The 26,305-nt window shown below is 34.8% G+C and overlaps 1 protein-coding gene across 1 annotated transcript in view; it reads right to left on the bottom strand.

Annotated features, from left to right (window-relative positions):
• The window catches only part of acap3a (ArfGAP with coiled-coil, ankyrin repeat and PH domains 3a), a 72,299-nt gene that overhangs the window by 4,648 nt on the left and 41,346 nt on the right, over nt 1-26,305 (bottom strand). The window contains exons 5-24 of the mRNA XM_084428838.1: nt 23,256-23,314; nt 22,273-22,456; nt 21,130-21,174; nt 20,953-21,048; nt 20,319-20,393; nt 18,630-18,641; nt 11,960-12,072; nt 10,454-10,505; nt 9,927-10,027; nt 9,732-9,843; nt 9,033-9,241; nt 6,594-6,663; nt 6,386-6,480; nt 6,083-6,300; nt 5,730-5,831; nt 4,704-4,796; nt 4,381-4,601; nt 4,120-4,229; nt 2,819-2,929; nt 1,300-1,361 (exon numbers count right to left, since the gene is read on the bottom strand). Of these exons, the coding sequence (XP_084284964.1) occupies nt 1,300-1,361; nt 2,819-2,929; nt 4,120-4,229; nt 4,381-4,601; nt 4,704-4,796; nt 5,730-5,831; nt 6,083-6,300; nt 6,386-6,480; nt 6,594-6,663; nt 9,033-9,241; nt 9,732-9,843; nt 9,927-10,027; nt 10,454-10,505; nt 11,960-12,072; nt 18,630-18,641; nt 20,319-20,393; nt 20,953-21,048; nt 21,130-21,174; nt 22,273-22,456; nt 23,256-23,314 (2,140 nt within the window). The remainder of the gene's footprint in view (nt 1-1,299; nt 1,362-2,818; nt 2,930-4,119; nt 4,230-4,380; nt 4,602-4,703; nt 4,797-5,729; nt 5,832-6,082; nt 6,301-6,385; nt 6,481-6,593; nt 6,664-9,032; nt 9,242-9,731; nt 9,844-9,926; nt 10,028-10,453; nt 10,506-11,959; nt 12,073-18,629; nt 18,642-20,318; nt 20,394-20,952; nt 21,049-21,129; nt 21,175-22,272; nt 22,457-23,255; nt 23,315-26,305) is intronic.

Below are 26,305 nucleotides of genomic sequence, written 5' to 3'. Positions count from 1 at the left end.
ATATGAAGTTACAAAAATACAATCTGTTACCACAATACAAAAAAAAAAAAAAAAAAATCATTGTATCATTGCACTATTGCTCTGGGTGATACTCATAAAAGCATAAAAATCCCTTTTGAGGCATTTTCTACCATAAAAGCAAACAAAAACGACAGTGGAGTTAATAAAAAGTGCATAACAGTGGCATTAAAGTCGACAAAATCACGTTTTCAGTTAGTAGATTAGACACTTTATACATTTATGACATATAATAATCACAGTTTTTGATCCCACTCACTCTCCCTCATGCGTTTGCAAGCACAAAACAGTTTTTAAGAGGCCGATCGGTTTAAACCATGTGTACAAAAATGCCTCTAAAACACTGTTAGAATAGATAGACCGCTGCCTAACATACTGTATATAATACTGTTTGAAGTGTAAGTGATGAGTGAAAGTGCAATAGTCTGTGGCTGCATCCGAAATCGCATACTTCCCTACTATACAGTAGGCGAAAAACAGTATGTGACAAAATAATTATGTCCGAATTCACAGTACTCATAAAAGAGTGGGCGAAAAGTACCCGGATGACTTCCGGCGAGATTCTGAAGTGTGCAGACGATGGACACTTTACTATCCCATGAGGCCACGGGAGAGGATTTGTGAATGGCAGTGAAGCGACTGACGCTGGTAGGTCACATGATAATGACAACATGGCGAATGTAGTTAGTCTGGATTACATTGAAACTACACACACCCATACTACATAGAATGTCGTTTTTTAGCGGTCGTGAAGTAATTACTTATTCAGAATAAGTCCCTACTCAAGGGAGTATGCGATTTTGGACGCAAAGCTTTGTGTAACTGGTATTTGACCAAAACCACCACAATTATCTAACCTACAGGTACTGTCTTGACATGAGTAGCACCACTGTTTGCTAGGCTGAACTATGGTGGCCAGTCAATCATGTGACTAACTTTGAAATGTGATGTGAAGTGGTTAACAAGTTCTGTTGTGGGATATGGTTAACCAGCTGGAACCAGTTTGAGCAAGATTGTCTACTAGGTTAAACTGGGCCTGATTAACCACCTAAACCAGCTTGGACCGGGTACTGACCAACTCTGACCAGCTAGAAACCATTTAAACCCATCAGAAGCTGGTTTAGCTGGAATCTGGACAGAAAAACACATGGCAGCTCTTGTTGGGAATGATGGGAAAAGCGCTAGGCTGGGCTCTCTAGCACTCTGCTATGTTGAGACAGATAAACTCTTGTATGCATTTCTTATACTGCTGCTCTGTGGGACTGCTGCTAGAATATTGACCTGGCTGACCGAACGGACCCTCAGACTCGCGCATCTCCTCGTTCATACGTGCTAGACGTAACCTGTCCAGAGAGAAAAAGAGAGAAGAAACAAAGAGAGGTTTGATTTGGAATCAAACTTTGTACAATTTCTTATATACACTACCATTCAAAACTTTGGGGCTGGTAAGATTTTTTTTATGTCATTGAACAAAATAATTGTATGCTCTCTGAGGCTGTATTTATTTGATAAAAAGAATAGACTAAAAACTGTAAAATATTATTACAGTTTCTTATTATCAATGTTGAAAACAGTTGTGCTGCTTAATATTTTTGTGGAAACCACGATAAACCATTTCAGGATTCTTTGATAAATATATAGTTCAAAAGAACTTTTATTTGAAATAAAAATATTTACAGTCACTTCTGATCAATTTAATGTTGAATAAAAGTAGTAATTTCTTTCTTTCTTTTAGGGTCAAATTCTCACCATTAACTAGTTGCTTATATTAGCATGCTAGGGCCCTATCATTTCCGAGATGTGGAAAACATGGATGGAATTGCAGAATCCAGTCATAAAAACTGCATTTACTGTATAATGCGGAAAATTATAATTTATTTAAATTTTTATTATTAATTTATTTAAATATATTTTTTGATGAATAAATAAAAATCAGGTCAGTACACTTAAATCAAATTTTGATATAGACTAGTGTTTGTGAATATTAATCTGCAAAAATTGATTGCCAGAAAAATTTCTAAAAAATAAAAATAAAAAATAATAATAATAAAAAAAAAAAATAATAATAATAATAATAATAATAATAATAATAATTTATATATATATATAAAAAAATTTTCTTAGAAATTATTATTTTTTTAAATTAATAAATTGTTATTTTTATGAATTAAATTAATTAGACATGCTTTTTATTATAAAAAATTTATTAAACCATCTTTTTATGGATTCCATTTTAATAATAATTTTATTATTAAAATGTTATTAAACCATTAAAATGGAATCCAGAAAACTTAAAACATTGTTAAACTTTTAATAAATTGTTTCATATTTTCAATTAATTAGACATGCTTTTTGATTACTAAAATGTAATTTAACCATTAAATTGGAGTCCAAAAAAAAAAAAAAAACCATCCAGAAAACTTTTAAAGAAAAACCCCCCAGAAATTTGGGAACAAATAAAATGGATTTCATAGGGCCCTAGCATGCATATTACTAGGATATTGGCTGTTTATTAGTACTTATAAAGCACATATTAATGCCTTATTCTGCATGATCATATTCTACATTTACATATTAATCTTACCAATACCTTATATTAACAACTACCGTACTAATTATTAATAAGCAGTAACAGTTTACCGAGGCTAAAGGTTTTTAATAGTTAGTTAATAGTGAGAATTGGACCCTAATCTAAAGTGTTACCAAAAATAATCTTACTGACCCCAAACTTTTGACCAATAGTGTACTGAGTATAACGTACAGAAGCACATACTGGTACATAGGAACTTTATAAACTTACAGAGTAACTATGTCAGCGTTAGCAGCTTGAACTGCTATGCTCAGCGGGTCCTGTCCATCCTCATCACCATCGTTCTGGGTCGCTCCTCGTTTCAGGAACAAACACACTTGACTGGAAATAAAACAGCAGAAGGTCAAGTAAATACACTTGCAGAAAAGTTTAGTATCTTATCATGACAAAACCATTTTTTTTTTAGCCATGTATCATTCCATGTAAATATCCTAATGGTAAAACCATGGTATTCTTTGAAATATTTACCATGTAAATACCACAGTGCATGAATATGGTAAATATATTCAGTACAATGGTATGTATTAAAAGTATAATGATGCTGCCATTTAAGACATCACGGAACAGGACATGAATGTCGGGTATTCAGCTACTGAGTAAAAATGATGTAAAACTTGTATTGTGGAAAATCTGTGGTTGTTAAATAAAGTAAAATACATTCATAGATGGAATGGAATATTGCACTCAGGATTTTCCAAGTGATGCCATAGAAGAATCATTTTCATTCCTCAAAGAACCTTTCAGTGGACAGTTCTTAAAAGAACCATTTTTACTCTGAAGAACATTTAAATCATCTGAAGAACCCTTTTCAGCTATAAAGCAACTTTTGCGCAGTGGAAAGGTTCCATGGATGTTAAACGTTCTTTTTGGAACCAGTGATGGTGATAAAGAACCTTTATTTTTAAGAGATATGATTCAAGCAAAATTGAAGAACTTTCTGGAAAAGTTTGCTACGGCCGGTAGACACCTTTGTTCTACCATTGGTCCGCGTCGATTACGTAATAAGTATGTGTGCTAGAAGTCTTTTCTGGTTCAGTCTGTCGAGGTCAGACGTCCACAAGTGAAAACATGAACACACTGGAGAGCTGCTTTATAGTAGAAAATTAAGTTGTACTTCTGATGAAATGAGACGCTGACAAGCTGACAACTCACAGCTGCTTGATTTTAAGCAATCTATTGTGCTATATAAATAAACGTGACGTGCCGAATTGCAGAGCACGTGCAAACATATACACGTTGCTATGATCTTTTTCTCAAGCTTTATGAAAAAAAACATGCTTGCTGTTTTCTTCATTTTGTTGTGTGTATTTTGTTATTGAGAGGAAAGCGTGTAGCACATATTTACTTGATCATCTAAACGCCGCTCTCAGCAGTGTGGGTGGCGTGGGATGTTCACTAACAGTAAATCTCTGCTCACGTTTTTTTTTTTTACTTCATTTTATCCGTAAGCGAAGAACGAAAAAGAGCATGAGTATATCGGCGCCTTAAGACAGCAAGTGAAGTGCCCTCACCCAGTATGACCCAAATATGTGGCGTGATGCAGCGGGCCTCTCCCTCTCTGATCTCTTTGGTTGACATCTGCAGCATTTTGGAGCAGAAACTCACAGGCTATCAAGGAACCCTGGATGTAAAAAAACAGAGGATTAGGGCTTTAAAACCTCAAAATGGATCATGGTTATTTAACATGCCATTAAAGTTACCTTCACTTCTAATTTAGATAACTGTTAATATGTGCGTAAGCAATGCATCTGGATATTTTTGGACTGACTCACTCCAATCACAGCCTGAATAAGGGGGCTTTTCCCCTCGTCCTCCTCATTGACCGAGTTGACGTCAGCCCCATGTGCCAGAGCTTCAGCCATGATGGGCAGATTGCGCGCCTGACAGGCCTTATAGAGTAACGCCCCGGGATCCAGTTCTCTCAAATCCTCTGGATCCGACGCCTCCGGCTCAAGTTCAGCCTCATTGCTTGAGTCTTCAGAAACCTCACACTCTGAACATTACAAAAACACATGTAACACACGATTCATCTGCTTCAACAGTCAGTATGGAATATGAAGACTTTGTTAACAGTGTCACACAGTGGTTGACTCACCCTCCTCTGTGACACTGTCCACCACAGACTCAAACACCAAGACGTCAGTGCTGCCGTCAGTACTGCCACCTAACCCACTGTCACTGCTCAGACCTGCAGGACCAACACAAGCCCACCACGGGCGCATTACAATAACGCCCAACAAGCACTGACAGCAAACATGATGAATCTATGCATCAGTTATTCAACTATATAAAAGAACACACAAAAACAAAGAAACAAAGCAAAAGTGTAAAAGAAAAGCACAAAGCAAAGCAAAGCAAAAGAAAAGAAAACAAAAAGCAAATGCAAAGCAAAACAAAATATAAAACAACAAAAGTACAAATCAAATAATAAATCAAAGCAAAATGCAAAGCAAAAACAAAATAAGTCATCGAAAAACAAAGCAAAACAAAATAACAAAAATATACAAAAAGTGAAGCAAATTAAAAAGCAAAAACAAAACAAAAAATTTAAACAAACAAAGCAAAGTAGAATTCACAGCAAAACAAAGCATAGCAAAGCAAAATAAAACAAAAGCCAAACAAAATATAAAACAACAAAAGTACAAATAAAAAGAAAGAAAAAGAAATCAAAACAAAACCTAAACATAACACAAAACAAAAAGTATACAAAAATTAAAACAAAAGCAATAAAAGCAAACAAAAAACAAAGCAAAATGCAAAGCAAAACAAAATAAAAGTAAACAAAAAACAAAACAAAACAAAAAAATTATACAAAAAAATTAAGCAAATTAAAACAAAGCAAAAACAAAACAGAAGTAAACAATAAACAAAGCAAATCAACATGCAAGGCAAAACAGAAAACAGCAAAAGCAAACACAAAACAAAGAAAATCAAAACAATAAAACAAAGCAAAACACAAGGCAACAAAAGTAAACAAAAAAACAAAGCAACAAAACAAAACAATAAAAGCATACAAAAAAACGAAGCAAACTAAAATGCAAGACAAAGCAAAAAACTGAACAAAGAAAAAACTAACAAAAAGTTGAAAGTATAATTCCATTAGACAGAATATAATACTTACTGCGTGGCCCAGAACCAGTGTCAAAATAGGAGAAAAGAGTGTCCAACTCATCTGGGCAAAAGAGGGATTCCCGTCTGAACTTTCTCTCCAGAGCAGCAGTTGCTGAGAAAAAAAAGAAAGTAAAAAGTAAACTTACAATTTAACACATCAACTGACGATTCCATCGTTCACTGATGGTATCAGACGGTAATACAATAACACTGAATGATTTCCATTTTCATTTACCATGGTATATACGCCAAAGCACTTCACACAATACCATGGTATTATCAAGCACTGAATTGTCAAAAAACATGATACAACCATGGTACTTTCTTAAACGGTCAGTAATAATAAAAAAAAGTATTGATTACCTGAGGAAAGTGTTGCAGGAGAAGCACTGCCTGGATCCTGTCTGTATTTCCGGTGTGGTTTGGGGACGGTGGTGGCGCTGTTATGTCTCCTGCATTTCCTGGTGTTCCATCGGCGCTCGGATTTCCTCCCGCCGTTAACCACAACTTCGCCATTCATCATCTTCTTCAGGAACTTCTTCTCCACATACTTCGCTTTGATCCAGGCCTCCTTTTCTTGCCTGAAAAATCGAGGCAGCAACTGAACATTCAACATTCAGCCTGACTAATAAAGAGCCACTTTTTTCCATGTCCCTCGTCCCTCACCTGGAGCTGCTGGGTCCCGGTTTCTTCAGGCCCTGCTCTTCACAGCTCCCCTCATAGATGTGGTTGATGATGCTGTTTCCTAGTTCACACATCAGCTGTGTTACGACAGAACAGACAGTAGTTATTGTCAGAGCATGTTTGCTCATGTCACAGTGAAAGGTCATCCAAGAGAGATTAGGAGGAGAACAATCTGGATATTTGAGCAGACCTTCAGTAACTCCGGTTCCCATGAGTCCAGGGTGAGAGAACGGACCTTTGAACAGTGTACTCCCAAACTCCTGTGAAAAGAAGGAAAAACATTGGTTGAAAAAAATTACTTTGGTGGTTTGTTTTACAACACCTATACACGAATACTGCAAATACTGTTACATTTTAATTAGAATGAACTGTTGTCTATTCTTTTCATTCCTGGATGAAATATAAAGCATACACACATTTTCTCTCAGTTCTATCCGCCATCTTGGATGCCTGTCACATTGCACTTTGGGATTGTCTTTGCCGAAAGATGAAAATGCATTTGCAGTTATTTTTTTACTGCAAAACAACTTTGCATAAATAAAATTTTATAAACAACAACAATCATCACCTTCATCGTTGTTGTTATTTATGCAATTTTACTTATTCATTATTGTTTTGTGATAGAAATGGTTGAATAATAATAAAAAAATGTATTAATAAAAATTGCATAAATAATGATGATAATGATGGTTGTTGTTTCTATTATTCATTATATCAATAAACAATTTTGCATAAATAACTGCATAAATATGATGATGATGAACAATGATGATGATATTGATAGTTGTTGTTATTATTCATTCTTCTTATTATTATTAACAACAACAATTTAGCATAAATTACATTGGTGATAATTATGGTTATTATTATAACTTTTATACATAAAACCACATAAATGCTGCTGTGATGATAATAATCGTTGTTGTTGTTATTCATTATTATTATTATTATTATGAAACAATTTTGCATATAAATTGCATGAACAACAATGATGATAATCATGGTAGTTTTTATTACTATTCTTTATTATTTTTATTCCTTTTTTCTTGTATTCGAATGATTATTTATTATCGTGTCAAAATGCAAAAATAAAACTGTTATATGTTATATTTTTATATGAAATATAAATATATTTATAAATAAATATATGTTTTGCATATCTGTTATTGGACACAAATAATCAATATTCTATAGGTTATAAAAAAAATTACATATTTGCTAGTTTCTAACTGCAAAGTTTACTTGACAAAGTTTCTGAGTGCTGAAGTTCTCCGAGGGCGTCAAACTCCCACCATTCACTAACAATTCGAGCAAGATGTTTCCCACTCGAGCTGAGGAGAGCAGCACCGGGACGGCCCACACTGTCATGCAAATGTGTGTTCTGCCCACCAGATCAGCGCGTTTCCAGGCAACCGAGTTAGAACGGGCGAAGATTGTGTGATGGTTTGCCACATTGTCTGGAGCAAACGTCTGATGCGAGCTCGGTGTGAGAGGTGTGGTGTCAGGGAGAGCATGAATATTCATAAGACAGTCCAGACAGGGTTGCATGCATCAACAGCCAGTATATCTCATGTTTTGAACCAGAAAGGTATCAATCTGATATTCAATGTGAGGTTAATATATCTCATGAACTCTTAAAATGGGTCATATTACAGAAAACATGATTTTATTTGCACTTTTGAAACTGAACAATAATAACATTAATATTAATTATAATAATAATAGCGTTATTAACATTAATATTAACAATAATTATCATTAGTAGCAATTTGTTTTGTGGTGGAAATGGTTAAATTTTTTTTATTTATTATTAGTAGTAGTAGTACAAGTATATTAACAATAATAATTAGTAGTATTAGCAGTAGTATTGTTATTATTAGCAATTTATGCAAAATTGTTTTGCGATGGAAATAGTTGAAAAAATTATTATTATTATTATTATTAGTAGTAGTAGTAGAAGTATATTAACAATTATAATTAGTAGTAGTAGTAGGAGTATTATTAGCAATTTACGCAAAATTGTTTTACGACAGAAATGGTTGAATAATAATAATGATAATAATATATTAACATTAATATTAACAATAATAATTAGTAGTAGTAGTAGTAGGTAGTAGTATAATATTATTAACAATAAATTGTTAATAATGTTATTAATAATAATGAATAATATTATAATTATTATTAACAATGTTTAATTATTATTATATTCATAATAATAATTAGTAGTAGTATTGGCAATTTATGCGAGAGTTGGAAAATAATCATTATTATTATTTATTATTATATTCATAATAATAATTATTATTATTAATAGTAGTAGTATTAGCAATTTACGCAAAATTGTTTATCGAAATGGATGAATAATAATAATAATAATAATATTTTCCTTTATATTTAGCACTGTCTGCCAACAGGAAAGAAACAGCAGTCGCTGACCTTCTCTCTTGTCCCGTCAACCCTACGGTCACTCCTCACTGGCTCGCCTCGGACTAACCAGAGAATCAAATCTGACCTAATCCAATTAGGAAACCTGACCAAGATGTTTACAGTGGCTGGTCACGGGATAAACTGAACTCAGACTTCACAGGTATAGTGATCATCCGTTATGATCAGTTCAATGGCTAACCTGTGAATGCCGGAGCACTCGATGCAGAGCAGGACGCCCAGATTGATGCTGGCCCAGCGGGGGTCGGCCTGGCCACAGTCACAGCACTGCTGGTTCCCCGGCAGACACAGGATCCGCAGGAGAATGCTCTCGCCCCGTCCACTGCGCTCTCGGGCCTCATTTGCGGAGTCTATACTGCTGATGGACGGGGAGGCGGTGCGGTCCAAACGCTGGAGACACACACACACACACACACACACACACACACGAGCTCAGTTACTGGGGGGAAACGACACATATCAGCTTCAATCATTTATGTCAATCTATATACAGTATATATATATATATATATATATATATATATATATTTTTTACAAATATATTTAGATTTTTACATTACTCAAATCAGAACCTTTAAATAAAAAAAATTGCTACAAAACTTATAACAATAATAATAATATGATATTCTATCATAATTTTGCATAAATAGAATTATAATGTTGATGAAAATAATTATTTTAATAATAATAATAATAATAATAATAATAATGGATATTATTATTAAAAAATATATTACTATGTTTTTTGTTGTAGTCTAATGATTATCTATCTATTTCAAGAAATAAGTTCAAAACACAATCAAGTATAGAGTGATTTTGTCACTATTTTCATAACACAAACGGATTTATGCTTCTTTATCAACATGTAGACTGCACAAACCTCAATATAATAATTGTCTGGACTCTCTCTGTACGCTGAGGCGATGCTGGCTTGGACCGCCTGGATCCAGGCCTGCCGAAGTTTCTCTGACTCGGCCTGTAACATACAGCTCCTACAATATACACCCATAGGAAACAATTACTACTAGTAATGCAAGTCTAAGCTTCACTGAACAGGAACTGGTCAAGGACTCACTTGGTGGGAGACACGACTTCAAAACAGAACCTCCTCTCGATGTCCTCGCAAGGTTTGACGGAACACAGTCTCAAGTCCTCCACAACAACCGTCAGCGAATCCTGCAAAGACCAAGAAGCCTGAGTACGCTGACTTAAAGAAAAGCGCTCAAATGAACCTATTCCCCTCTGAAATGCATTAAACAGCACTGAGTCACTTTAATTTAAGCAAGCGCCCTGAGTAAGCACTTCGACAGGAATATACAGATGAAAAGCATTGATTTGTCTGGGAATGAGTTTGTTATCTTCAAAAAGACTGAGTGCTTTAGAGATATGCTGCCTGGCTGGACTAGTAATACTGTATCTAACAGCTCAGTGACCGATGAGCTGAAGATTGACCATCATTGATTCTGAGCTGAAGAATTCTGCTGATCCACAGACACGTTCCCAGCTCATTCTCTCAAGGTACTGTATAGAGTAGATGACAGATCACCTGTCTGAACTGCTGGGACTTCTGTGTCCAGTTACTGACTGCTGAATTGAACTTACCTTTAGTTTCTTCTGATAAACCAACTGGCCGTTTTGGATGGAGAACCATCGCCTGAAAAAAGAGAAAACACACAAACAGACACAGACAGACACACACACACACACTCTGTATTAGTTACTAATTACTTGTTTTCATACATTCAATTGCTGAGACCGAGCAAGCTAGGTTTAAAAAAATACTAAATAATGCTAAATTATTATAGCCTGGTCCTATCAGACTCTCGTACATTTCATTTGTACAGAGAGTCTGGCCACTCTCCATTGACAAGCGTTAACGTCCTTGAAGACGGGTGCTATGTTGAAGTTTGAAACTATTGGATGTGCTCAGAGCCACTCTGGATCTGCCATAACCAATCGCTAACGTTTGGTCGTGATGTAACCCTACAACTCAAACTAGCGCACGACCTCAGCGTCATCGTTCTCAGCCACTCCCTCTGTTCGCTGATTGGACCGGTAAAAATTTGGCCGGAGAAAACCCACGAATATACCGCAAATCCAGACGGAGTACTGAAGGAAAATGAAAACTGAGCGGAAGTACGTAGGTGGGCGGAGCCAGGCTAAAATTATTACACAATAATAATATCTCAGAAGCATATCAATTATCTCCTGATTTTTAATTGGTTTAATTTATTGGATTATGATATTGCATATTTAATTGTGCATGCTCACTTACTTTTAGATAACCTTTACTCTTATGTAATTCCCTTAAAGTGAATCTTTAAAAACTATCATTTACGGTTAGGGTTATTGTTATTAAAATAATTTAATGACACTAATTTCATAAATAAACAAACAAATAATTTAATAACGCTGTTAAACGCCATCCTTAATAAATCTCAAAATGAATATCCATCTTTCATTCTTTATAACAATAATGTTGTGATGCCGAAATAAAGCACAAAAATAATTATCGGTATCAGGGAAGATTTTTGTGATTATCAGTGCTTAGCTAAATAATTATAATGTTTTTATTGTATATTGTTGCTTTGCTTCCCTAAACCCAACCATGACCTAGTCGCACGCCTGATTAAAAGCAAACCATGGCTATTCAGATTCAGTAATATGGGTTTTACAATGGCAAAATTTAATGAACCGATTAAGGGGTCGATTACGCGACAGCGGCGACACCGTTTTTAACTTAAAACGGAAAACTTTTTATATGTTTTGGCCGTTCATTTGCACGACAACAGGCCTGAAAATGCAAACTTTTGAAAACGGGATTCAAAGTGCAAGTTTTTGAAAGTACAAAAACGTGAATTTGTGAAAACGGTGACGTCATGTGCATGCATATTGCGTGTGCAGTCTATAGGCAGGTAGTGTTTCTTTACAAAGTCACATCGCCAACTACTGGCCCGGCATGAATAATACAGCGTTGTCATCTGTACGTGAAAATGCAAAGGAAAAACGTTTCCGTTTTTTTACTACATCGTTGTCGTGTAAACGTAGCCTAAATTTCATTTAGTTTCCATCCAATCCTGAATATCTTCTTAACCAGTTTCGACCTACCGGTTCCATGTTTTGAAGGCGTTACTGGCCCTCTTGAACAGATAGCCCTCCATCACCAATCCGTCGGGCGCATCCACGTTGAACTCCAACTTTGGGTCGTCATATGCAAAGTCCTGAATGACAAAACAATAGTGGAGCTTTAGAGCAAGAAAGAAACATCAAATAATTAAAATAGTTAAAACAACCAATGCAACAAAATACATTACATTCAGTCTGTGGTACTGCTTCATTATTAAACAAGAGGTTGTAAGTAGAGCAAATGCACAAATTCACACAAAACATTCACACTAGAAGTGTCTCATCCAGTGCACTCAGATGTCCCACCAGAGCATTTCGACGATGACGCAAGCTGTTGCGCAAGCATCTGAGCATGTCCAACTGATGTGCTTAGCATTCATATTCACACTTACCGCTCACAATAATGGCCCCTGTTTCAGCAGCACACTCAATGCTCTCAACTCTCTGCTGAATCTGAGGGGTGAATCATCATGGGAGGTCCTTACCACAACAACCTCCTCAGTTCAGGTCATTTCTATTGATTACCTCTGAGTGGAGGAATGATACGCTGTCAGCCGAGCTAACACTTTAGCCATCACATGTGCTTAATGATATACCAGCATAAGCTCAAGGAGACATCGAAAGCATCAGGCGGAAGTGATTCCACTGGGAAGACTTTAATACAAGTACAGCGCTGAATGAGAGAGTTCACGTACATGTCTCCTTTAGAGTTTCAGAAGAGACTGATTCAAACTCTGCTCAAAGTTGCCAAGATACAGTCTGCAATCCAAAGTCTCAATATGAACTCAAACACTTCTCATCAAACTCTTCTAATATGTATACACTACTGACTCAAAGTTTGGAATAATGAATTCTCTTATGCTCACCAAGGCTGCATTTATCTAATCAAAATACATTAAAATGGTAATATTGTGAAATGTTATTAAAATGTAAAACGGTTTTCTAATTAAATATATTGTAAAATGTAATTTATCCCTGTCATGAATTTCCAGCATCATTACTCCAGTCTTCAGTGTCACATGATCCTTCAGAAATCATTCTAATATGATGATTTATGATGATGATTTATAATATGCTCAAGAAACATTTTTAATTGTATTATCAATGTCTAATGTTTTTAGAGATTCATTAATTTTACTCAGCTATGTCACATTAAAGTGATCAAAAGTGACAGTAAAGACATTTATAATGTTACAAAAGATTTCTATTTCAAGTTTTTAACTGTATCAAAAAATCCTGAAAAAATGTATCACAATTCCCACAAAAATATTAAGCAGCAAAAACTGTTTTGAAAAATTATAATAATGAAAATATTAATAATGAGGACCAATAATAATTGATAATTGAGCAGTAAATCAGCATATTAGAATGATTTCTGAAGGATCATGTGACACTGAAGACTGGAGGAATAAATTACATTTCAAAATACATTATAATAGAAAACAGTTTCACAATATTACTGTTTTACTTTATTTTTGATTAAAATAAATGCAACCTTGGTGAGCAGAAAAGACCTCTTATAGAAACATATAATTATTCCAAACTTTATCCACGTTCATTTTACAGCTTTATATCTCATTGTATGTCAATTGTCTCATTTGTGTCTATTTGTAGGGAATTTTAGGCGAAAAATTCGATACAAAGTTGTTACCGAAAAGAAACAACTTTTGAGCAATATAATCAAAATGTAAATAATGTAAGGTTTTTTTATTTTTTATTAGAGACTATTTAAGTCTTTCTACTTTAAATTTCTACTTTTTAATTCACTGTTACTTGCTGTTTCTTTGTAACTATTTGTTAAAATTTACTAGCAATTTCGGAGTAAACATCGTTTCAAACTAAATCCAACACCAAATTTCGTTCAGTGTGTGTTGTAAAATGCACTGACGCCACACTGATTAGTGTGCACAACTAGAGATAAACGGGGTCATTCATCATGTCTTCACAACTAGATCATTTCACAAGTCAAACAAACGTCCTTGAAAAAGTTTCAGCCTTCAGCTTCCTATCAGTCTGTGGCACTCTCAAAACTTTCAAAGTGTTCTGGCCTCTCTTGAACCCTCTGAAGACCTCAAGATAAAGCGGCTTCAACACTTCAGTAGCAGGTCTGACAGAGAATGGACGTCCTGCTGAAAGAGCTCTTTGAATAGAAACAGTGCGCTCTTGCATCTTAAACAAGATTGCGTAACATCATTCGATGTTCCTTGATCAAATACGTGAGACATTGTTGTTTAATATAATCATGTAAAGACTAAAAGTAAACAACCACCCAGAATGCATTGTATAATAACACCAGTGTTGGGAGTAATGCATTACAAGTAACTTGAGTTATGTAATCAGATTACTTTTACTAAGTAACTAGTGCATTACTTTTAAATTTACAACAAAATATCAGAGTTACTTTTTCAAATAAGTAACGCACGTTACTTTGTTTCCCTATTTATTGACTGACTCTCCTGTCCCCATGTTGAGAGAACTCAGGGGTGTGTGTGAACATGATGGTTATTGTAGTTCTACACTAAATGTGAGCAGGCATTTACTCATCTCACTTGCACAAAAAAAGATTCAGTATTCCTCAAAACAGTGAAATGCAAACTCAGAATATTACGCAAACCTGCAATAATGAAATGTTAAAAAACACAAATATGCTTTATGTATTTAATCTCACTTTATTAACCAATGCTGCTGACTTTTGATGATCCAATTCAACCGTACTAATATGCAAAAATAACTTTAGTTCACATTTGTGTTTCATTTTTTGCTGAAGTAAGAGTGTTGAAAGTTCTTGTTCTGCATCTTATTCTTCTGCGTTCCAGAATAGCAGCACAGCTAAAAGGTTTAATTGAGTTGCCCCCTCTACTGTACAGGAGTGAATCTGCATTTCCTTCAGCCTGAGTTTTTTTTTGTTGTTGTTATGAAAAGAGAAACAAGCAAGCCAAGCCCAGATGAGAAAAACTAGCGCAAAAGGAACATTACGCATTACTTATCATAAAAAGTAACTAAGTTAGTACCACAATTAGTTACTTTTTTAGGGAGTAATGCAATATTGTAATGCATTATTTTTAAAAGTAACTTTCCCCAACACTGATAACCACTTAGCAAACTGGAGCTTGCACGTTTCCTTGAGAAAATGTGAAGATCTAGTCTTTTCTTCTTCTCAAACTGGTTGTGACAATACAGCTTATTTATAGTCACTCATTTTACCCAAATCCACAGCAGGGTGACTGTTCAAACATTCACATCCATTCAGTTGTGTCTCCTTACAGCTTCGCTCAAGTTCTCTTCTGAATGGTGCAGAAAACACCCTCCCTTTCACTCGCTCTCCTGCTCTGCCATATTCCCACACACTTAAAAACACACGGATAAAATGCAGTTATGCTACCAGTCCCATAGCTTTGGAAAGTGGAAAGATTTAAGAGAAAAAGAGAATATTTTATATATATATATATATATATATATATATATATATATATATCAGAACATACAAATAAAAATAATGTGTGTATACAGTTTTGTGTATTTATATAGAGTAAATCACCCATATAATATTACAAAAAAAATGCATACATTGCGTATTATATTGTATAATATAACAGTATTTAGTATATGTTATATAATATAACAAACAATCTATTTTATATTCACACACATACATATACATTTGTCTGATAGTTTTGTATAAAAATCTATATAACCCATGTGGACTGTTCTATAAATATATATATAAATGTGTGTGTGTGTGTATATATATATAGATATAGATATAGATATAGATTATTGGCTAAATAGATTTTTATACAAAACTATCAGACAAATGCATGCTTTATATTATATGAACATTCAAAAGAAATTTAAGATTAATAAATACTAAAATCCTTTTAGTCCACTATATTCCTTCTACACTTTCTATTCGGCTACAAAATGTAAACAAGAAAGAGAATCGCCAACAGCATTAGTGCAGCAACTCACCAAAGTGAAGTCCAACCTTCCGAAGATTTTCATCCTTAAATGTTTTACGTATTTTAAAATCATTGGATCCTCTAGAAGCGGCTCGGCTCAGCTAAATGAGTGTGCAGCACAATCGAGTGTGCAGTCAATGCAGCGTGTGTGAGTCACGCAGCCTCTCATAGTCAGCCGTACAGCTTCAGCAGGGTCGATCATGTGCGATTCCAGTCCACCTGCCCACTGCTAAAGCTCATTAACATACAGCTGCCGTCCCACGAGCAAGCACCCCACGCCACTAACACATCACGCTTATGATCAACTTTTATTTCATTATTAGAACTAACTGCAATATGTACATGCAATTAGCTAGAAGTGTCATAAAACTATATACATATAATATTTTCTTTCTTTCCTTTCAAACCGACGTTTAGTCCATAATCCGTCGTTCACTCATCATCACAACATTTTACTTTGAAGGTAAAAATGCCTCTCGTTAGCATTTAAAAGAGCAATCAACCAAATATCTGTATGTTCGTCTTAACACAAATGTCATTAAAAATCCAAATATTTCAATACCTGTCAGCTGTGCTTGAAGAATCTTCTGTGCAGCATCTCACAAAACATTGTAAGACTGCAGAAGACTATCGGCGCTATTTTAGGCACTGCCGATGACGTGTGAGCTTATAAAAGCCATCGTCTGTTTGAACTACAAAGTCTATCAAATTTTAAAGTATTCCAGCAGGATAAAAACACTGGATGAAATATTAAACCTCAAATTTAGGGCGTCTTATTTGTAGTGAAGTGCCGTGAAGCCATAAGAAGAACAGCAGTTTTACTTGCTGGGCATCAATGAAGACTTCAAGAAAAACATGCTTACTTTATCCAACAGCATTAAAAAAAAGACCATCTCCATCTACTGTAATTACAGAAACACATTATAATTAATCTGTGAAACATCTTCACATCACATACTAGGTGGCACTATCCTTTTCGAAACTGCAACAAGCTGTAACTGACAAGCAAAAATCTTTCATTCTGAAATAACACAGACTAGATTTTTGTTGATGAGTCAGCGCATGTGTCACAATGCGTTTAGCACCATTAATAATGTGTTAATTATGCAAGAAATATGCCTTGCTGTGGGTGTTACCAACTGTATGCAGTCATAAAATTCAATGTATAAATGTTGCTTCTGCTTATTTGACATTGTATATCATATTAACAAAGAATTTAGGGTGGGCTCTTTTGATTTGAACAAAAAGCAGCCATCTAGCAACCACATAGAACACCTTAGCAACCCCTTAGCAACCACTTAATCCAGAAAGGGACTTTGGGGCGGGGTCTTTTGACTAGACCAGTAAGCAACCACATATCAATCACTCAAAACACCCTAGCAACTAGTCAGAACACCTTAGTCACACCCTAGCAACCACTTAACAATAATACAGAAAGAGGCTTTAGGGTGGGCTATTTTGATTTGAACAATAAGCAGCCACATAGCAACCACATAAAACAATTTAGCAACCCCTCAAAACACAATAGCAACCACTTAATCCAGAAAGAGACTTTGGAGGTTTTTTTTATTTTTTTACCTGGACCAGTAAGCAACTCAGAACACCATAACAACCACTCAGCAACCACTAAGAATACCCTAGGAACCACTACACAATAACCCAGAAACAGACTTTATGGTGGGCTCTTTTGACTTGAACAGTAAGCGACCACCTAGCAACCAAATAGTACTCCTTAGCAACCCCTTAACAACCACTCAGAACACCCTAGCTACCACTAATAACACCCTAGAAACCACTAAACAATAACCCAGAAAGAGACTTTAGGGTGGGCTCTTGTGACTTGAACAGTAAGCAACCACCTAGCAACCACATAGAACCCCTTAACAACCACTAATAACACCCTAGAAACCACTTAACAATAATCCAGAAAGATACTTTAGGGTGGGCTCTTTTGACTTGAACAGTAATCAACCACCTAGCAACCACTCTGGACACCTTAGCAACAACTTATCAACCAGTCAGAACAGTTAGTTTCGCGGTAAAAGAGAGAGAGAGACACTTCATAATGCATTTCAAACAAACAGTTTCGTAAGAACTACCAGAGGGTTTGTGACAGAAAAGAAGATATAAGCTTAGACAATTACTCAGAAACAGAACAGGCATCAGTGGTTTAAAAATCACAACATTGTGGAATTATGGGTAAGTTTCTCCTTAATGTGGCTCTGAGGCCATATGTTCCTCACTGATGCCGTAAGCCAAATACTGTCACCATGGTTTGTGGGTAATTGCTATGATGAAGTGCGAGTATTTCCTGAATGAACGCTGAAGATCAACCGCATCCAAAGCTATCCCAGAATGCATCTCTTAAACAATACACAAAGAAAACCATCTGCCTTTCTCATCAGCCACAAGAAGCTGAAAAAATAAATCCATAGAGGGACAAATATCCACTGAAAAATTGCTGTGCTGAGTGGAGGATGATGGGACAGCCATCAGCCGTTACATAAGCCAGATACGTTTGTAGGACATATCAATCAGTCTCACTGAACTGTAATTATATCATCAGTTACACAACGCTCACAGGATTTATTCCCCTAAAAACCATCTAGAAATTTTTGAGTACTTCCATCTTGAAAGTCACATTAAAACAGAGTTTGATTAGCCATATTTAGGGTTTAGAGTAAGACACTCACCTGTAACAGTGTCTAAATCAGGATGAAGACAGTCCCAGAGCGCCAGATGGAAGAAAAACAGAATAAAAATGAAAATTAGAAATAATTGCCACCAAAATGAATCAAAATACTTCCAAAAACCAAGATATGGTGCAAAAAAGATAAATAAATAACCAATATCACACGAGCAAAAGCTCTGTTTTCCCAAATATCAGCCCGTTTGCAAATGTGATAGTGATAAAGTTAATAGGCTATTAGGTGACTCACATTTTAGACACAATATTGTCTGTTTTTCCTCTATTTTACCAACAAAGCTAGTTCCAAACAGTAGAGCCAGAGCAACACACTGAAGGAATCTGCGTTTTTGAACGAATCGTCCGAATTAATAACTTGACGACTCACTTCTTTGTCGCTGAATGAATCATCCGCTTTGAACGAATCATTTGACTGAATGATTCAATGACTCACTTGTTAAGACAATGATTTGTCACCATCTTCTGGCAGTTTTAGTATCATTTCATTTTAGCTGAGGGACTGAAGGACTAAGATCAATCTAGTTTCGCTTTTTTCACATATATCTGTTTGATATTAACTCAAGCCTGAGTTTAAGTGTGCGTGGGACTCATACTGGAGCAAATATAAATGTAGATATCTGTCTGTGAACTAGGTGTCAGAAGCTGTCTGAAAACACAAGGAGAGCTGTCAGAGTTCTTGCTGAGAATCTTCTGAAGGAACTTCTATTTTCTGTTCGCCCAAAATATATCCACTTCCTGTCTGCTCAACACCATTAATAACTGGGACATTTGAGGACAGAAGATTTTTTTCTACTCCTGCCAGAAAAACAAAAGTACAAACACTGAAGGAGAAAGTATCCATAAAAATGTCTTTAAATAACTCAGGGCTTTATTTAACCAAACATGAAAAAAAAAAAAATCTTTAAATCAATATTCTTTTTTCCTTTTAGTTTTTTGAAAATGGAGAGAAAACATGAAAAACAAGAGGTTAGGAAACCGATGCAGGCAAGACGTGAGCCACCATAGCTTTTATCTTTGTAAAACTAGGTTAAATTCGAAGAAAAAGTAACCAAACTTTATTGTGCTACGAAAAGGAATTAGGAGTTAAGTCTTTAGTATTTTGACTAGTCCAATTAAAGCACGAATAATCCTCTATCACTAACTCAGTGCTGAACACTTAGCGTCTTTAACAGCCTAATTCTGGCATTAGACATGAGTCAACAGTGGTATTAGTCAGGGTCTCTTTAAAAATTGTGGATATCAAGGTTTTTCTTTGCTATTTTTAAGGCTCATAATTTTTTAAGGTCTCCTACAAAAGGTTTACATTAGGGGTGTAACGATACCCTAATTTCACGATTCGATACATATCACGATACTGAACTCACGATACGATATTATTGCGATACTCCAAGACATATAATAAAAGGTTACGAAAAAATGTACTGTTGATTAAATGCTAAATTTGATATAACATTGTGGGTAATATTGTCACTATCCACGATACATATTGTTGCATTTTTGTATTGCGATATATTGTGACGATATATTGTTGCACCCCTAGTTTACATGCATCCAAGGCCAAAAAACACTTACATTTTTTCATAATATAGGTATATATAATCTGCACTTTGATCTTTGAAACTATATTACACACTACATGAAAGGTAATGTCTGAAAAAGCTGTGTCCGTTCTTACCCTCTGCTGAATCGTGGCATGTTTATGCTCCATTTCTCTCTTCTCCATCGCTGAATCAATCACCAGTTGATCCAGCTATGACAAGATGAACAATCGGTCATCATAAGTTTGTTGTTGTCACGTATTTGTAAAGAAAACATGATCATGTTCATTCTGCAGGCATTGGTTGTCTGTCTGTGTCCATCGTAGCACTGCGCTTTCAGACGTGACGGTGAGTCTAGTACTAAAGTTAGTGATGTAACATGGTTCGTCGATGAACTAATTAGACAGAAATCAGATAGAGATCAGGCGCTTGTCGGTCTGAGGTGAATGTGTTTTAAACACACAAAGCATTTCCAACTAAAAACAAGATTTGAACATTTGAATAAATCACAGTATTTGCTTCATTTGAGGCTAGGTCGATGCTGAAGGATTCTTTTTCAGAGAACGACAATTGAATAGTCTTGTCTTGTCATGAAATTGACATTTTTATACTTTTTTGTTCAGTCTAGTCGTAAATTTGCACACAAAAACATTTGTGACCTTAAAATAAAATAAAAAAGGATTCAAATAATGTTATTAACATGACATTACATCACATTTTGTACAGCTTTATAAACTGTTAATAGCTCAATAGTGGCCATAGGGAGCTCACCTCAGCAGCCAGGGTCTTCATGTAGGGGTCGATCTCATCCAGGAGGTTGTAGCCTTGCTGATACAGGGAGTACTGCGCATGCATGAAGGATAACATCTGCAGAAACACAAGCTGCAGAGTTCAGAACAAAGCTATAGATTTACATATACCAGGAAAAAATACATCACTGTTACTCACCGCATCTAAGATCTCAAATTTCTTTTTGGCTTGAAGGACATTGATCTATATGGGGAAAAAGAGATATTTATAAAACACTCTTATGTTCATATCTATCTATCTATCTATCTATCTATCTAAAAACAATTCTAGCAAGAATGCAAGCTGTTATCAAGGCCAAAGGACACCATACACAATATTATGTTTATGTTTATTATGTGTGAATAAAGACTATTTAGTTGTTATTTAGTTGTTGCAGTTTGTTATTTGCCTAATAAATGACAATAACATTTTTAGTTTTAAACGTTTTTGGCAGATTCCTAAAATATTTTTATTTACAGATAAAAAAAATAGTTTTCTCTTTATTATGACAGGTGGTCATAATAAATTTGTTACGCACTGTATATATATACACAGTATACACATATAGTATATATATATACCGGTAGTCCATATATATAGATAAAATGTTTATATATCTATATCTATATCTATATCTATATCTATCTATATATATATATATATATATATATATATATATATAGATAGATAGATCAAATGTTTCAATTGTACAAAGACCTTTTATATTTCAAAAGCTCGAGGAAAATTTGATTTCTCACATCATTTAAGTTCAACATTTACAAATATATTTATTAAAATCAAAATTTGTATCTGTTAACATCAGTAATAATGCACTGACATGAACCTTTCCATTAACATTATCAAAGGTTAATAAATGTTGTAAATCATACTGTCCATTGATAATTCATGTTGAAGTCAGCATGAAATCAAAATTTAAATTTTTGGGGGAATATTGCAGTATTTATTATAAATGATTTATCCGTGCACATCATTACTCTCGTAATCTTTAATTAAAATGACTTCCCCTCCCTCTTGCAGTGACATCTCTTCGCTTCTCTGATGATGTGTTTACTGGCGTGAGGGCGGGGCAACCTGTCACTCACATGAGATCCACCAATAGCAAACCACAACCATCCAATCAATTCCCCATGGACAAAATCAAGCCCCGCCCTACATTTTTCTTGTTCGAGAAGCCGTTTCACTCAGATATACGTCACAATAAGGAAGAACAGACTTTTGTAAGCTGACTTTAATGCATTAACTAATGCTGACAAACGATACGTTATTGTAAAGTGTTTCTACCTGAAGCACATAGTCCAGCGCGAGATGTCGGAAGCACTTGCGGGTGAAGTTGAGGGTGCTGGTGGCTTCCTCCACCTCGTGGGGTTTGTTTCGAGGAGCCTGTGCGTTCTTCACCTGTGCTATCTCCAGATCCTCCCTCACCTTATCAAAGTGCTTCTTCGTGTCCTTGAACTTACGCACATCACTAAAAAAGTATAGACAGATATTCGTTAGATGGCTTGTAGTGGCCTAATGCTGATATGGAGGCTTCAGGTTTGATCCCAAGGAAATTAATAGGTTTTTGGGATCTCACTGAGGTTTTTTTTTTTGTGTGAGAAATTTCATTTTTGGTGAGCTATTCCTGTTCTAGCACTTTCAGGGTGAACCTGAGAGGCTATTGTCCTTATTTTAACACAGTATCTCTGAAATATTAATGAGAAAAAAAAAAACTGCACATGACAGATCAGGTGGATCTAACAAAAGCTTCATATCGAAGTGATCTTCCTGAAATACCATTTGTTTTACCACATAAATCTTCCGCCCATTGCGTTATCAGTGATCACCTGTGATGAATGAATAGGAACCTGCTCTCAAGAATCCCATTATCCTCCATGAGGACACATTAATTATTAATGAGCTCTAAAAGTCAGATCATTATTTATAATCACCCTGCGGGAAGCACAATAATGAAAAAACCTTCCCCAGTGAGAAAATTTTAGAACACATTTTTTTACTTTACAAGGAATTATAACAATAGTATTGTTATTATTATTATTTTATAGTCATATATAATTCTATATCATATATAAGCACAGCAAACCTAGAGATTAAAGAGAAAAAACACATTTAAATCACAATTTTTATCAGATATGGTGCAGCCCTACCTACAGTAATAGTGACATTTAAAGTAAAGGTTTAATATTGTGTCAACATGTAACGTATAAGTTCTTTAGAAGGGCAAGTAACACCGCAATATGTGTTCAAATATAGTCCAGTACACTCACTCTTTCACAAAGTTGTGCAACTGCTGCTTCACTGATCTCTGAGCTTGATCAAACAGGATCTGAAAAACACAAAATAATACATATAAATAAATGTATCTTAGTTTGAGCCAATGGCATCGAAGTATCTCTTCATCAGACAGGCCTATTCTCTGAGAAACAACATTTATTAGGACATTTTCACCAGTCAACTTATATTAGTCCTTGAATAGCATTTTTATCAACAAATCATTGTCCTATGATTTAGGAAGTAGAGTTAGGACTACTGTTAGACCAAATACACACACAAATCACAGCAATGAATGATTACCCTGTGAAAAAAATGTGGTTGGGAGACACTTTTTGTGAATGTCGCATGTAATAATCCACTATCAACACTAGATGGCGCTCTTGCATTTGTTTAATGTGAGCTGTAAAGGATGTAAACCTGTGAGTGAGACCTCCCAACACACACACACCATCATCATCATCACATCACACATCCCTGCGCCTCATTGAGATTCAGGCCGAGTCTCTGCGCAAGGACGTCTGAACTGATCGCGTATGCCATGCTGCAGCGGAGGAGTAAAAATAGGTCACTCGGGCAGGGAGGGAGAGACATGAAAGAGGAGAAAGAAAGAAGGAAACAACAGAAAAACAAGAGAGGTGATGCAAGATACTTAGGATGTGGTTTAGTCACATCCACATCACCACAGAAGCTCCAGAGGGACATCAAGACTCATGATCCCAGATCTTTGAGTTCAACACTGCAGGAATACAGAAAGAATCTAAAGCTTTATGTCTGGGAAATATTCAGTATTTATTACTTCTGGACGGACTTTAATCTTGGTTAAAAGGTCGTTTTTCTATATACACGGTTTCAGACCAAAATAATTCGGTTACATTTTTCACGTTGCTCTGCCATTGTGGTACCAACTCTTTCAGAAAAGCTCCTAAATTACACGTAAAAACTAAATAAAAACTGATTTGACGCTTTATATGTCGGTAAGACTGTTTCTTACCACTTAACTGGGCAACTCTCACTGAAAATAGGCAGAAAAAAGCTATAGGGCTTGAAAATATAATGTTAAAATATAATACAAAAGATGGAAAACATGGAAGACTTTTTTTCACGTTTTCAGTGATTAGTTTTAGGGGAAAATGTATTTTCTTGCAGCTTTTCCTAAAAAAAAAAAAAAAAAAACTGCAGAACTACTATTCAAACTATACTATACTATAATACAAACAAATAATATGTATTGTTTAAATAATATAATTAATAATAAAGTAATGCATCTATCTCTCTCTCTCTCTCTCTCTCTCTCTCTCTCTCTCTCTCTCTCTCTCTATATATATATATATACACTCTCAGAAAAAAAGGCACGAAAGCTGTCACTGGGACTGTACCTTTTCAAAAGGTACACTTTTGTCCCTTTTAGGTACCAATATGCCCCTTTTAGGTACCAATATGCCCCTTTTAGGTACCAATATGCCCCTTTTAGGTACCAATATGCACCCTTTTAGGTACCAATATGCCCCTTTAGGTACAAAAATGTACCTTTTAAAAAGGTACAGCCCCAGTGACAGCTTTTGTACCTTTTTTTTCTGAGAATGTATATATATATATATATATATATATATATAATGAATTTTGATAACATGTATTAAATACATAAATGTATTAAATAATAATACATAAATACATATAAAAATATATAATATATAAATAAATAGGCTTTTTAAATGCTTTTTTATATAAATAGACTTTTGCGCATTTTCAGTGGTTTTATTTGTGTGGAAAAATCTACCACAATCATGTCATTACATTCAGCTTTTCCTAAGAAAAAAACAACAACCTGAAGGCCTACTCTCCATAATGCAAACATAATCCCAAACAAATTTCATTTATTACCTCAGCACAAGAATAATCCCATTACCACATTTTACTACAACAACACAAACCGGAAAACGATCAGAAATGTCAGTAGGGCTGTAAACCCAGATTGTGATGTAACGCCCCAGATGAACACAATTAAACAAAGCGCTTCACTTCACTCGTTCCTATTGCGGGTCGGTTTACAGCGCTATAAACTTCGGCAGGGCCCAAATAAGGTGCTTGGTGATGAAGGACGATGCTTTTGTGGTCCTTTGTGCCTCATGTCAAGGTTTACAGCCTCCCCTACGGTTAGGCAACAAATATCCCTCTATAAAACACAAGACTCTTTCTTTTAAATGCTCATCACTAAACAGAGCTTTAATAGATGTCAGTGGCTCATCCTGCATCCAAACGGCCTTTAAATGAAGCAGCAGGTTCTGGGAAAACGGGAACCCAGCTCGCCGGTCTCGGGAGAAACACCCTGTGTGTGGTCCACTGACTGACATATCGAGGTTTAAAACATTGCCATGTGCTAAGTGAGTATTTAATCTGGGCTCTGTATGAGATCACACACAGATACCAGCATCACAACTGCATACTAAAATAAATAAATAAATAATAATTATCCCCAAAATAAATGTTTTTATTATTAATAATATATTGTTTAAATAACACATATTTCATGTATTACATAATATATTTGATACCAGAAATGTAATTAATACAATATAAATAAATGTAACATTTGTTATTTGAATAAAATAATAAAGAATACACACATACACACACACACACACACACACACACATATACTGTATGCAATATTAATGTAATGTTGATAACAGAAATGAAATGTTTTTTTAATAAAGTTAATAAAATATAAATATATTTTGATCAATTAAATTAATACAATATACATGTATACAATTTATATCATTTAAATAATAAAATATGTATTATGCATAAATACAATATAAATACAAAATAAGTACTAAATATAATATAAATATAATTAATAATAAATAAATAACAACTATTTTTATTATTATTGTTTAAATAAAATATATTTAATTTATTACATAATAATGTATAATATATATTGAATTTTTATAACATAAATTTAATTAATACAACATTAATAAATGTAACATTTGTTATTTAAATAATGAAATATATATAATATATGTATATATAAATT

The sequence above is a fragment of the Rutilus rutilus genome (assembly GCF_951802725.1).
Source record: "Rutilus rutilus genome assembly, chromosome: 13".
In the NCBI taxonomy this organism is placed as follows: domain Eukaryota; kingdom Metazoa; phylum Chordata; class Actinopteri; order Cypriniformes; family Leuciscidae; genus Rutilus; species Rutilus rutilus.
The sequence above is the reverse complement of the archived record's forward strand: the minus strand, read 5'-3'. Positions and strand labels throughout refer to the sequence as shown.